Source organism: Camelus ferus, chromosome 13 (genome assembly GCF_009834535.1).
Source record: "Camelus ferus isolate YT-003-E chromosome 13, BCGSAC_Cfer_1.0, whole genome shotgun sequence".
Lineage (NCBI taxonomy): Eukaryota > Metazoa > Chordata > Mammalia > Artiodactyla > Camelidae > Camelus > Camelus ferus.
This window is the reverse complement of record NC_045708.1, coordinates 12967756-12980740: the sequence shown is the minus strand read 5'-3', so window position 1 is coordinate 12980740 and position 12985 is coordinate 12967756. Positions and strand designations below refer to the sequence as shown.

At 48.7% G+C, this 12985-nt stretch overlaps 1 protein-coding gene across 8 annotated transcripts in view; it reads left to right on the top strand.

Moving 5' to 3' along the window:
* Positions 1-12985, top strand: part of UBR4 (ubiquitin protein ligase E3 component n-recognin 4) — a 122407-nt gene that overhangs the window by 76078 nt on the left and 33344 nt on the right. For all 8 annotated transcript variants that reach the window (XM_032495312.1, XM_032495313.1, XM_014562225.2 and 5 more), the window contains 15 exons: positions 224-302; positions 792-1037; positions 2041-2209; positions 2725-2869; positions 3457-3542; positions 4249-4336; positions 4593-4786; positions 6361-6600; positions 7016-7154; positions 7894-8019; positions 8135-8263; positions 9080-9423; positions 11066-11156; positions 11503-11587; positions 11744-11871. In XM_032495312.1, the coding sequence (XP_032351203.1) occupies positions 224-302; positions 792-1037; positions 2041-2209; positions 2725-2869; positions 3457-3542; positions 4249-4336; positions 4593-4786; positions 6361-6600; positions 7016-7154; positions 7894-8019; positions 8135-8263; positions 9080-9423; positions 11066-11156; positions 11503-11587; positions 11744-11871 (2289 nt within the window). The remainder of the gene's footprint in view (positions 1-223; positions 303-791; positions 1038-2040; positions 2210-2724; positions 2870-3456; positions 3543-4248; positions 4337-4592; positions 4787-6360; positions 6601-7015; positions 7155-7893; positions 8020-8134; positions 8264-9079; positions 9424-11065; positions 11157-11502; positions 11588-11743; positions 11872-12985) is intronic.

The window sequence follows — 12985 nt, the reverse complement described above, 5'->3', positions numbered from 1 at the left end:
CAGGTGGTCTGAAGGATCCTTTGCGTGGTGGGCTGTTGGACGTAAGAGGCTCAGTAAGAGCTGCAGTGTGTGGGCCTTCGTCCCATGTTCACGAGGGCACTGAGTCAACCTTGCACAGGGGGCAGGCATTTGCAATCCAGAGCTGAGGTGATGACCTCTCAAGGCAGCGGGCGTGGGCCGCTCGGCAGGGCGACTCATTTCTGGTGATCGGTTTCCATTTCAGATGGAGCACCTGAAAGCCTGTGCAGAGATCGCTGCCCAGCGAACCATCAACTGGCAGAAGTTCTGCATCAAGGACGACTGTAAGCAGTGCCTCTCCTTTTGGTTGCTGTTATTCCTTCATTCCTTCAAGAACCATTCGTCGAGGCCCACTATGCACCAAGCACTAAGCTGGGTGCTAGAGCTGTAGCTGTGAGCAAGGCAGACAGAACTCTGCCCAGCAAAGAAGACAAGTGAAAACGTAAAAGGCTGATAAGGGTCCATAGACAAAATTTGGGGTGCTAGGGGAGCACAGGTAGGAGTATCTGACTTCCAGACTGTGGTGGTAAACTGAAGAGGAGAATCATCTCCAGAGAACTGGGGGCTGAAAGCCAGTCTCTGTGTAGTTGTTGCAGAATGGCCAGGTATTTCCACAGAGGGTGTGAATTCTTCTCGGTAGCATCCAGCAGAGAACGTGGACAAGGATGGTGGTGGGAATAAGGCAGCCCTGGCCGTGTGGAGAAGCTGCGCCGTTCTTGTGTGTGAGTCTCGTAGTTGTCTTGGGGCTGACCCACTGTCTCCTCTGCCTGCAGCCGTCCTGTACTTCCTCCTCCAAGTCAGCTTCCTGGTGGACGAGGGGGTGTCTCCGGTGCTGCTGCAGCTGCTCTCCTGCGCTCTGTGTGGCAGCAAGGTGCTTGCTGCTCTGGCGGCTTCCGCGGGGTCCTCCAGTGCTTCGTCCTCCTCGGCCCCTGTGGCCACCAGTTCTGGACAAGCCACAACACAGTCGAAGTCATCCACAAAGAAGAGCAAGAAAGAAGAAAAGGAAAAGGAGAAAGAGGGTAAGAGTCACCCTTTTGTCTTGGTGTCCAGGGTGATGTGTGTTCTGAGCTCTCTGGGAACACATAGTTCATTCTCTTCTTCTGAAAGGTTTTTCATCCAGATTTACAGGGATCTAAAACTCAAATGCCCTCTAGTGTCTACTTTTGGTGTCATTTTCAGTGATGTTGAAGGTGACACCTTAAAACAGTGTGACTTCCCATACTAAGTGGCTGTAATGGTAAAGGTCAGAGTGCCCTGGACATTTTTTAGTAGGCCAGGTTTCCTTTTCTGTGAAATAACCCTTGCTTCCTGGGGAGGTTGTCAGTGTTAAATGAAACTTTGCTAATAAATATACTTTGTAAACTGGTGAATGCACTACATATGGAAGCTGTAGTCAGCTTTAGCTGACTCCTTGCCATCAGAAAGGCAAAAAAGCTTTTCTCCTTCCCTGCTTTTCATAGTCCTTGGAGGCCTGAGACAGGTGATCAGTGGTGGAGAGCAGTGGAGGGTGGTTCACATTCTTGCAGTTAATTATTTAGATGCCTCTGTGCAGGTTTGTAGTAATGTTGCCTTTTTTTAATAAAGAACTTTATTTTTTAAAACAGTTCTTTTTGTTTGTTTTGTTTTGTTTTGAGGTAATTAGGTTTATTTATTTACTTATTTTATTGGAAGTCCTGGGGATTGAAGCCAGGACCTCAAGCACTACACTCTACCACTGCGCTACACCCTCCTCTCTTGGGTAGCAGACTTTTGAAAGGAAGTTCTTTCTCCAATGTAACTATGTTTGCTCGGTGTAGACTTATGTAGGCACTTTATCTTGTGCTTTTTTGGTAGCATTATTATATTTAGGGCTGACCTTCTGTCTCCTAGTCAACAACTGAAAGTTGTTTTCAGGTGACAGTCATTTCAGTGAAACTTTTAGACATGAACAGAATCCCCTCCCTCTCCACCCGAGCACTGGCTGTGGGACCCTAGGCCACTTCTGCCTACTCTTCAGCCCTCAGTCCTGCTCTGATCTTGCAGGTGAGAGCTCAGGCAGCCAGGAGGACCAACTGTGCACAGCTCTGGTGAACCAACTGAACAAGTTTGCAGATAAGGAAACCTTGGTCCAGTTTCTGCGTTGCTTCCTCTTAGAGTCCAATTCTTCCTCAGTGCGCTGGCAAGCCCACTGCCTGACACTGCATATCTACAGGTAGGGTCAGGGGCTTAGTTTTAGCAGACTGCCTGGGTCTGGGGCCAGAGTGGGTGATGTAGTTCTGTCCTGGTTTTATGTTACATACTCAGGGTCACAGTATCAATGTTTACAGCAATCTGAATCTTCTTGACTATTGCAGATTTCTTCATCGAGTTAACTTTTTTTTTAGCTATTAAACTGATATCATAAGCAAGAGATGATCTGTTTTCCACTAAGAAGGCTGTGTTTAGAAGTTTGTAAAGTGACCAGGCTTGACCCTTCAGGCTAACAAAGCTCAGTTTCTGCCACTGAGTAATGTTGGATGGTGGGAATAGACCACCTCCTGAAGACAGGAAAGGATTGTGCTACATCTGTTAGGGTTGATTGTGAAAAGAGCAATAGCGCCCTTCAAACTTAACCCCTGGTAATGGGAAAATAGATACAGGTTCAAAACAGTATCTGGGCCTTGTTGATAAATGAAGGAACCTCAGGGTTTTCTGCTGCTTATAATGTGACCTGTCATTTATCTGCAGAAACTCTAGCAAATCTCAACAGGAGCTCCTGCTAGATCTGATGTGGTCCATATGGCCAGAACTCCCTGCCTACGGTCGTAAGGCTGCCCAGTTTGTGGACCTACTAGGATATTTCTCCTTGAAAACCCCACAAACAGAGAAGAAGGTAACAGATGATTGGTCAGAGAGGTTAACTTGCCGCGTTTAATCCTTCTCTTGAGTTAAGAACATTATGACCAACCCACATAGCGGGTACATGTATGAAATCTCTTTTAAATATGTATTAAGCATTCCTAGTATATATGTACCACCTAGATATTATACACCAGCAAATAAATACAGTCTGAATTTGGCTTAGCCAATAAACAGAAGTAGATAGAGTGGGGAAGAAAATGCAACTCAGTAAAGTTACTTGGGAAAGAATGTGCTCCTCTGGTTTTCCTGGCAGTCCTGACCACAAATCTAGAGGTGTTTCTGCAATTCGAGAACCATTTCATGGCTTCTCCACAATAATAAAGTATATCTTCCTCCACAAGAGTGTAAACAGATGGACTGTCCCTAAGATTATAGAAGCTTCTGAAGCAGATAGAATCCTTTATAAACAATTAGGCATTAGGCCCAGCTTTTTATGATTCTGAGTGAGAACTGGTACTTCTAGGGCCGTACCAGCTAGAAAGCAGAGGAGAAGAGTCTTTTCCAGGAAGACTTTCCCTTGGGCTTTAACTGTGGTCCTGTATTGACTTCTGTTTTCAGTTGAAAGAATATTCACAGAAGGCTGTTGAGATTCTGCGGACTCAAAACCATATTCTTACCAACCATCCCAACTCCAACATTTACAAGTGAGCTTTGTTCTGCTTTCTTCCTATTTGAAGCTCAGTCAACAGTCTGAGTTGCTATTTCCATGCTGATGGGCTCTTACATATGACTCAGTGCGCTCCTGTCTAGTCAGTCTTTGAATGCCTCCCTCGTAGCTGGGGCCTTGTGTGTAGAAGGTGCTCAGAATGCAATTGTTGAGTTAGGGTTTGTTAAGCAGTAATTTAAGAAAGTCTCTGGTTTCAAGGGTCCAAGTCTAAATCACACAAGCCAAGTTTACAGAAAATAACTGCATTAAAGAAAAACTCTGAGAATGTTTATTGAACTGTCAGTTTGTCATTTCTCTGGTTTATTAGTGACTGTTCTTCCCCTCCCCCCCCAAACTTTATTGAGGAGTAATTTATACACAACAGAATTTACCTATTTCAAATATGCAATTCAGTGATTTTTAGTAAGTTTAATTGTGACTATTCTCTGAGTCAAATTTTAACATAACTTTTTAGGATTCCCCTGACCTCACGACAGTCCAGAGATAGGAACATCTATCAGTTGACATTTTCTTCCTGTGACTTGTAAACCCTGCTGGGATTTCTCCCGTTTCCTTGTTCTAACTAGGGTGGGGCTTGCCTTGGGGAGTATTGAGCCCTGGTTTTCTATTTCGTGGCTTCTTTGTGAAGCTCTGTGCCTTCTGTAATGAAAATCTCCTTATGCTGAGACTGTTTTCCTCCTCAGCACCTTGTCTGGCTTAGTGGAATTTGATGGCTATTACCTGGAGAGTGACCCCTGCCTGGTGTGTAATAATCCAGAAGTGCCGTTTTGTGTAAGTGTCATCTTTAATGTGGACGATCTTGGGACTTACAGGGCCAGGGGGTTTCTTGTTTCCAGTTTGTTACTGCACAGGTGTTCCTCTTCTGATAGCTGGTCACCAGTGGTATGAAGCCATGCCTGCCATCCTACTGCAAACAGAAACTTCATCCATGGGTGAAGAGTGGGTTCTACTGATGAGTTTTGAAGAGAGCAGGATGAGCCACTGACCTTGAACTAACACAGTGTTTTCCGTGTACTTTTGTATCTAGTACATCAAGCTGTCTTCCATTAAAGTGGACACGCGGTACACCACCACCCAGCAGGTTGTGAAGCTCATTGGCAGCCACACCATCAGCAAAGTGACGGTGAAAATCGGGGACCTGAAACGGACCAAGATGGTGCGGACTGTCAACCTCTATTACAACAACCGAACTGTGCAGGCCATCGTGGAGCTGAAAAACAAGTACGGGCTTCGTGGGAGTGGGCTGGGCAGCAGGCTCAGGAGGGGCGTGGGCGGGGGCAGCAGGCTCGAGAGGCTTAACACGGCTGTCGGCTCTGGTGGCTGGGGTCTGGTGCTGCGCTGCTTTGGTCCTGGCTGAGGGTCTGAAGTAAATGCCAGTTCTTGAGGATGCTGATGAAGATCACCTTGAAGTTGTGTCCTGTAGCGCCCTTGGGGGTCTCAGCTCTCACAGCCTGCCCGTGTTAACTGGAGCAGTCCTAGTTTCTATAAAACATTCCGTGTGGGAGGTAGGCGGTGTCGTCTTGGATTAAGACGCTGTTCTCTTGCTCGCAGAGCAGGTGATATTTCTCAAAAACCTTCTCTAGAGCAGAGTCCTCCCACTTCTGCATGGTGCCTTCCCTCTGTACATGTAGATGCTGGATCTTTCTCGCTCATGTGTTCCACTGTTTGAATGGAGGCCTGTCGTTTATGGGCCAGAGAGGAGACCAGCATGGGTTGTAGCGTTGACTCTTACAGAGACTGAGCTCTTGGTGTTGAAGACTCAGGCATTGCTGTTGGGCAGAGAACACAGACAGATGTTACTTGACCGTTAAGACCTCCAGTGAGAGCGCTGTTCTCTGCGTTTAATAGGAGTGTTGGTGGAATTCTGAGAGGAGGCACAAAGCCAGCATGTACGATGTGAGCAGACGGCCGCCTCAGGCTCTGCTTAAAGGAAGTTTTCTGTTTGTGCTTCGAAAAAGCAGAGTTAACACTGGTGACCTGCAAGCAGAAGCTGCTCATGGGGACGACCCGGTCCCTCTGGAGAAGGTGGATTTGTGTAGAGTCAGCACAGCTGCCGGGAAAGCCCTCAGACTCTGAAATGAGACTGTGGGTTCACATCCCAGTTCGACTCCCTGTCTCTCTGACCTTGGAGAATTTACGTAGCCTCAGTTTCCTTAACTATAAAATGGAGAGAAGTCCATTTTCAGGGTGTTATTTTGAGGATTAAATGTGTTAGTATGTGTGAAGTGCTGAGAACAGAGCCTGGCATATATTAAGTGCTCATCTAAAACTTTAGTTCTAATTGTATTAATGTAGTTACCTCTAAAGTATCACTACATGCCTTTTCTCTTCCTGACTCTACTTGGCACTTGGTCCGGATCCTGGTACGTCCCTCTGCCTCTAAAGCAACCTGAGCTTTATCCTTCTAAGGTAGTTGTCGTGTTGGGAGCTTAAGGCAGTCATTGTCATGGTACCTCTTTGGATTATAGGTTTTATTGTGGCATATTTTTGGAGTAATGTGTTCCCTTGATATGCATTCCCTTGCTATTTTTCTGGAATCCCAAAAATTTTCGTATAACATCTTAAAGCACCTGTATATCCTTTTTTTTTTTTAATAGAGAAAGGGTAGAGGAAAAAAAGAATTTTAATTAGGTTACTTTTGTTTGCCAGATTTCCATTTCTTAGAATAACTATTGCCTTAGAAGAATAGATAGGTAGGGACAGTCCTCTCTTCGTCTCATCAGACCAGTGTTGCTGAGAGTAACACGAGAGGCTCTCAGGCCCTCAGCCCCTCTGTCTGACACTGTCTCTCCTAGGCCGGCTCGCTGGCACAAAGCCAAGAAGGTTCAGCTGACCCCTGGGCAGACGGAGGTGAAAATTGACCTGCCTTTGCCCATTGTGGCCTCCAACCTGATGATTGAGTTTGCAGACTTCTATGAAAACTACCAGGCCTCCACGGAGACCCTGCAGTGCCCACGCTGTAGTGCTTCTGTCCCTGCCAGCCCAGGGGTCTGCGGCAACTGTGGGGAGAACGTCTACCAGTGTCACAAGTGCAGGTGAGTGAGTGGTTGTCGCCCGGGCCACGTACATCCCTTACATTTGTCTGTGAGTCTCACTGTGGGCAATTTCAGTGTCTGGTGCCCTGTCAGTAATTAGAGGATTATGGGTATGTAGAATGTTAAGTTCAAGGGTGGAGAGAGTGGGGAGGGAGGAAGGGGAAGGATGGGAGGGGGGGGTGTGTGTGTGCATGCATGCTGGTGCCCATCCTGTGGTGAGTGGTGGGGGGGGGTCCCTAAGTTTAGTTCTGGGTCCCCCGTTCTTGTTACCTAGTTGCCTCAGTCATCCTCACCTGTTTGCTGCTGTCCCTCCAGTTGTCCCTGCAGTAGTTTCCAGAGTACGGATGGGGCACAGTCAGTCCCCTCTCTCCACCAAACCTCTGCTGTCCCCCTGACCCAAACACTGGTTTTTCAGATCCATCAACTATGATGAAAAGGATCCCTTCCTGTGCAACGCCTGCGGCTTCTGTAAATATGCTCGCTTCGACTTCATGCTCTATGCCAAGCCTTGCTGTGCAGTGGATCCCATTGAGAATGAGGAGGACCGGAAGAAGGTGAGGCCACGTCTGTCCTAGACTCAGGACGGTGGCTTTGATCTGAGCTGTGGGCTCAACTGGTATGGGGAGCGTGCTTTTCCTTCTAGCTCAAGCCTTCCTCAACTCAGCACTGTTTTCAAGGCTTGGCTTTTGTGTGGCAATGAATAAGGCATATAGGAACACAGGCTTTGTAGAGGATCTTGGAGACGTGTTGGTAATGAAGCTAGAATATCTATCTCATAGGGCAAATAACCTTAGATTTGGGAAGGCAGATAGAAGTTGGGTTGCTTGCCCTGCATTTATTCCACAGCCTGCTTCAAATTGCAGCTTCTAGCCTTCCCCAGTGTTAACTTGTCCAGGGGCTAGTTCTCAGCCAGCACGATGTGGTGGGTCTGGATGTCAGAGGTCACTGAAAAGGGGGAACTGTTGGGATGGTCACCAGAAGCAGCCTGGGAAAGAAAAAGAACATCTGGCTTTGGAGTCAGAAGGACAGAAGTTCCAGTTCCACCTGTGCTTTTTAATACTGTGCAACCTGGCAAAAGTGACTTCTCTTAGCGTTGCTTGTTTATATGTGTATTGTAGATATTGTATGTTATTACAAAAACAAACAAACAGACATACCCACCCACAGGATTTCTGTGAAGAATAGCAACAGTGTGAAACAGTACCTGACGTATAGGCAGTGCTCAGTGATGGCTGGCTGTTCAGGTGACTCAGAGGAGAAGCCTTCATGCACTCCCTGTCTCTTCCTGGCTAGGCGGTTTCCAGCATCAACACGCTTCTGGACAAAGCCGATCGAGTGTATCATCAGCTGATGGGACATCGCCCACAGCTGGAGAGCCTGCTCTGCAAAGTGAACGAGGCAGCGCCTGAAAAGCCTCAGGTAACCCCCAGCTGGAGGGGCATCTGGAGACAGTTCTGGATCCCAATCAGAAGACCGGCCCCTAGGTGAGACTGGCTCGAGGTGGAAGGCTGACAGCTTGCCTCTTGGGTTGCAGGATGACTCGGGAACGGCTGGGGGCATCAGCTCCACCTCAGCGAATGTGAATCGTTACATCCTGCAGTTGGCGCAGGAGTACTGTGGAGACTGCAAGAACTCTTTCGATGAACTCTCCAAAATCATCCAGGTAGAGGAACGCGAGCAGCTGGAGAGAGGGTTTTGTCATGTGGTATCGATAGTGTTGTCAGAGCAGTTCTGTTGTTCTCATCCAGCAGTTCAGCTCTTGGGGTGCCCTCACCTAGTCCAGCCAAAAAGGCAGAGCCCGAGTGGCTCCACACACAGCTTCTCCCTGACTGCAGTTTCAGGTGCTTGGCAGAGAGCTGAGTTCATTCCAGAAAACCAAGAATAATGGAGATTATTCAAATTATTATAGATCTGTTTTTCTTGACCATTCACAACCAATCTTTTAGGAGAGGGGTTAACTGGTTTTAAAAAAAATTCGGTGCCAAGATTCTGTTCCCTCTTTCTCTGCTATACGTGTTTAGGCGAGGAAGGTAGGGCACAACTCCCGGCAGCCCATGTGGGTCATACCGTGGATGGGCTGTAACAAGCCTCATCCGCATGGGGTGGAAGGCTGGCCGTGGACAAGAGCAGCCAGCGTCCTTGCCCCGGCTTGCTGGAGTGCCATCTTTCCTACCTGTGCGTCATTTCGGACTTTGTTGTTTACGAGACAGTGTTACGTGGGAGTTTAAGGGCATGTGCCTGTGATCAGAGGCTGAGTTCTAACTCTGCCATTTACTCTGGTCCAGCGAACCCCTCTAGGCTTATTTCCAACTGTGTAAAACGGGGATGAGGTATCTAACTGGTAGGATTATCGAGAAGGTTAAATTAGATAATGCGTGTAAAGTGTTTGCTCAAACCAAAGCTAATTTCCAGTTAACGTCCTCTTTCTCCTTATTTTAATTGTTAATTTCTCTCCTCTTTGTCTTTTTATTCTGCTTAGAAAGTTTTTGCTTCACGCAAAGAGTTGTTGGAATATGACCTGCAGCAGAGGGAAGCGGCCACTAAATCATCCCGGACCTCCGTGCAGCCCACCTTTACCGCCAGCCAGTACCGCGCCTTATCCGTTCTCGGCTGTGGCCACACATCCTCCACCAAGTGCTACGGCTGCGCCTCGGCCGTCACCGAACACTGCATCACGCTGCTCCGGGCCCTGGCCACCAATCCCGCCCTCAGGCACATCCTTGTCTCCCAGGGCCTCATCCGGGAGCTTTTTGACTATAATCTTCGCAGAGGCTCTGCGGCCATGCGGGAGGAGGTCCGCCAGCTCATGTGCCTCCTGACTCGGTCAGAGCCCACACCCTGGTTACGGGGCTGGTCGTTGCTGCTCATGCTGGCGTTGGGAGCAGCGGCAGTGCTGGGAGCGCTGCAGGCTGCGAGGGGTTGTGCTCGCTGCCAAGTGGGTTGGCTCGCTCATAAGAGAGGGTAACGTGGGAGATATGCCGGTTATAGACGAGCGAACTTGGGGAACATTTGGAGCCCAGGTTTCCTTGTGGGTAGTATATTTGGCTTGCACTTTGTTGGTTCCGGTGAGGTTTCCTGAGGAAACAGTTTCTGAGTTCTGGTGGCGGGGGGGTGACTGGGCACTTGGACTCAAGACTCCCACAAAAGAAGAGACAGTTGGAGCAGGGGGCCTAGTGAGTAAGAGCTTGGACTGGATCTGAAAGACCCAGTATCTGATACCTTGTACTGTGTGCCTTGGACAAATTACTTAACTTCTCTGAGCCTAAGGTTTCCTTATCTGAAAAATACTGATAATAGCAAATGTCTTAAAGGCTTGTGGAGAGGATGGAGTAAAGTAAGTCCCATAAGTAATAACTCACATTTGTGGAGGACTTCTCATGTGCCGACACAGCACCCAGAGCTGGATGTGGGTTATTTACTGAGTATGTGGCATAAGTTCTGGAACATGTTAGGTGGTTGGTGAATATTACTTGCTGTATTATTCACTCACTTAACAAATATTTATTGAGCACCTGCTGAATGCCAGGCACTGTTCTAGACTCTGAGGATACAGTGGTAGATGAAACAAAGTCCCTGCACTCACGTAACCTATGTTCTAGAGAGGAGAATGGCAGGAAACAGATAATTACACAGTCCAGTGTCAGGAGATGAGATGAAGTGACCCTCATAGAGGTCAGGGTGGCTGTGTAGGATATGGTGGTCAAGGACGACCCCTGAGAGGATGATCCTTGAGCAGAGGCCTGCGTGAGGTCAGGGGTCAAGTGCAGATACTGAAGGTGTAAGCTGCATGCAGCGGAAATCTCAAGCAGCAGGCCCAGAGGCGAGGCTGTGCCAGACACATTGAGGGGCTGTGGCCAGATGGAGGCCTGTGTCGTCAGAGTGAAGGACATGAGTGCGAGAACAAAGGGGAGGGGAATTAGTGAAAGGTCACCAGGGGCCAGATCCTGTAGGGTCTTGTAGGCCACTGTAAGGACTTTGTATTTTATTCAAAACATGTCAGGAAGCAAGAAAGCGGTATGACACAATTTATGTTTTTTATTAGTATTAATATACGTATTATTACAAAGTGGCATGGATGGACAATGTGGATTCCTTGTGGGAAATGAAGTGGGGGCAGTTGGGGAAAGTGAGGAAAGAGTTGTGACCAAGACTGAGCATAGACAGCTAGATTCTGGAGATGATGACCCATTGGACAGTGTCTGCAGCCTGGGACGTGGACCCGGGAGAAAAGCTCCCATATGTCGCTGCTGCTCTGCCCTCAGTCAGTCTCCTCCTGGGAAGGGCGGCAGTCACATCCCTTTTTATTACACAGCAGGGTTTTGTGGGCCTAATGTGTAGTCTTGTCCCTTGTCCCTGGGAAGGCCAGATAGCCCTCGACATTGATTTCCTTTTCTCTGGGCTCCTTCAAGCAAAGGAGGAACACAGCCAACAGTGAGTAACGGGACTCCTTTCTCTGCTTCTCCAGAGACAATCCAGAAGCCACCCAGCAAATGAATGACCTGATCATTGGCAAAGTCTCCACAGCCTTGAAGGGCCACTGGGCCAATCCTGATCTGGTGAGCAGGCCAGCCGTCCCCTCTGACTCCTTCCTCACTCCCCTTCTTCCCCCTCGGCTTCCTCCCCGCCAGTCTGCTCGTGACGACTGTGGAGGGGAGGGGCGGCACATTGGCAGAGCTTGCGTCCCCGAATGATTTTCCCAGGTCAGGGCCAACCTCAGAGAGAAAGGAGAGATGGGTGATCGGCCGTGTGGAGGGTCTCCATCTCTCCCTTCTCTCTGGTGGTCCACCTGCGACCAGACACTTTAGTTCTTAGTCCCTGGATCAGAGCTGGACATGAGCCCTAGTCCTGGGACTGACCCTCCAGACCCTCCTCTACTCACATTTCTTCCCCTTGGCCTTCTAGGCAAGTAGCCTTCAGTATGAAATGCTGTTGCTCACGGACTCTATCTCGAAGGAGGACAGCTGCTGGGAACTTCGCTTACGCTGTGGTGAGTTTAGGGGAACATCTGGTTAGCAGCTTTTCAGAGAAAGAGAGGAGGCTCCTGGGTGCAGTCTTAAGCACAGAGTGGGAGAGGGCAGGGGAAGCTACACTTGGACAGGCTGGCTGTCTAGTGGTCGACTCTGCCTTTCTTTCCTGTCCCTAGCGCTCAGCCTCTTCCTTATGGCTGTGAACATCAAGACTCCCGTGGTTGTTGAGAACATTACCCTCATGTGCCTGCGGATCTTGCAGAAGCTGATTAAACCACCTGCTCCAACTAGCAAGAAGAACAAGGTACTGGGCCAAGCGGGACGGCAGGGCAGCAGCCCCCTCAGGCCCCGGCCAGCGCCTGTCCTGCCTCATCAAGGTCTCTGCCCACCCTGATCTCCCCTGATCTGGCGGGGGCGCCAGTGCTTCCCTTGTGACAGGTCAGCGGCGACCAGTTGAGGTTTTTGAGAAGGAAGTTTTCTTGGAGGAAAGTCAAGAGTAAAGACGAAAAAAATACATAGAGCAAAGTACCCCACACATCCACTGAAGGCGAGCGCAAAGCGCTTAGCCATGGAGGGCTGCCTCTTTCTTCAGTAGCGTCAGGTGACTGTCAGCTCCCAGGGGCTCGGTGCTCTTTCCTACCCCTGTGCCTTTGCACGTGGAATTTTGTGCAGTGGTGAAGGCCCTGGGCTCTGGGGCAGATTTCTTGGTTTCAAATCCCAGCTCTTGCATACACTGGCATTGTGACTTGGGCAAGGTACTTAGATTTCTCAGTTACCCCATCTATAAAATGGGAATACAGTTTTCCCCTTGTAGTGCTGGAAAGAATAGATGATTTAATGCAGATTGAGCGCTGAGAGCAGTGTCTGGCCCAGGTTAGTCCTCAGTAAATGTTAGCTGTGGCTATGTGGCGTCGTCTCTGCTAGAATGCTCCCCTTCACTTTGTTAGCTGCTCTTCGGATGCCCCATTCCTCTGCTAGGCTGGCTGTGAGCTCTTGGAATCCAGGGACAGTTTCGCTAATTGTTTTGTTTGTTTTTGTTTTTGTTTTTTGGACCAGTGCATATCATGGTATCTAGCATATAATAGCCACTCGGTAAATCATTGTTAAGTGAGTAAATAAAGCCATTGTTAATCCTAAAATAATGATAGTCCAGCCACAGATTGACTTGCTTGTACCAGTTTGTAGACTACGCGGGCCGTAGTCCCTTCCCTTGGCCGTGCCTGAGGCTGTCTGCCTCCTATCCACCTCTGTAGTCCTTGGGCCATTCTGATTCCTGCTTCTCCCTGATGGAATCCCTTGGTGAGAAACGGAGTCTTCACTGCAGGATTCTGTGTGGTAAGCATGAGGGAGGAAGCGGGACGGTGAGCAGTGTACTCCCTTTCCTGGTCTGCCTGGACAGTCCTCAGAAAAAGACACGA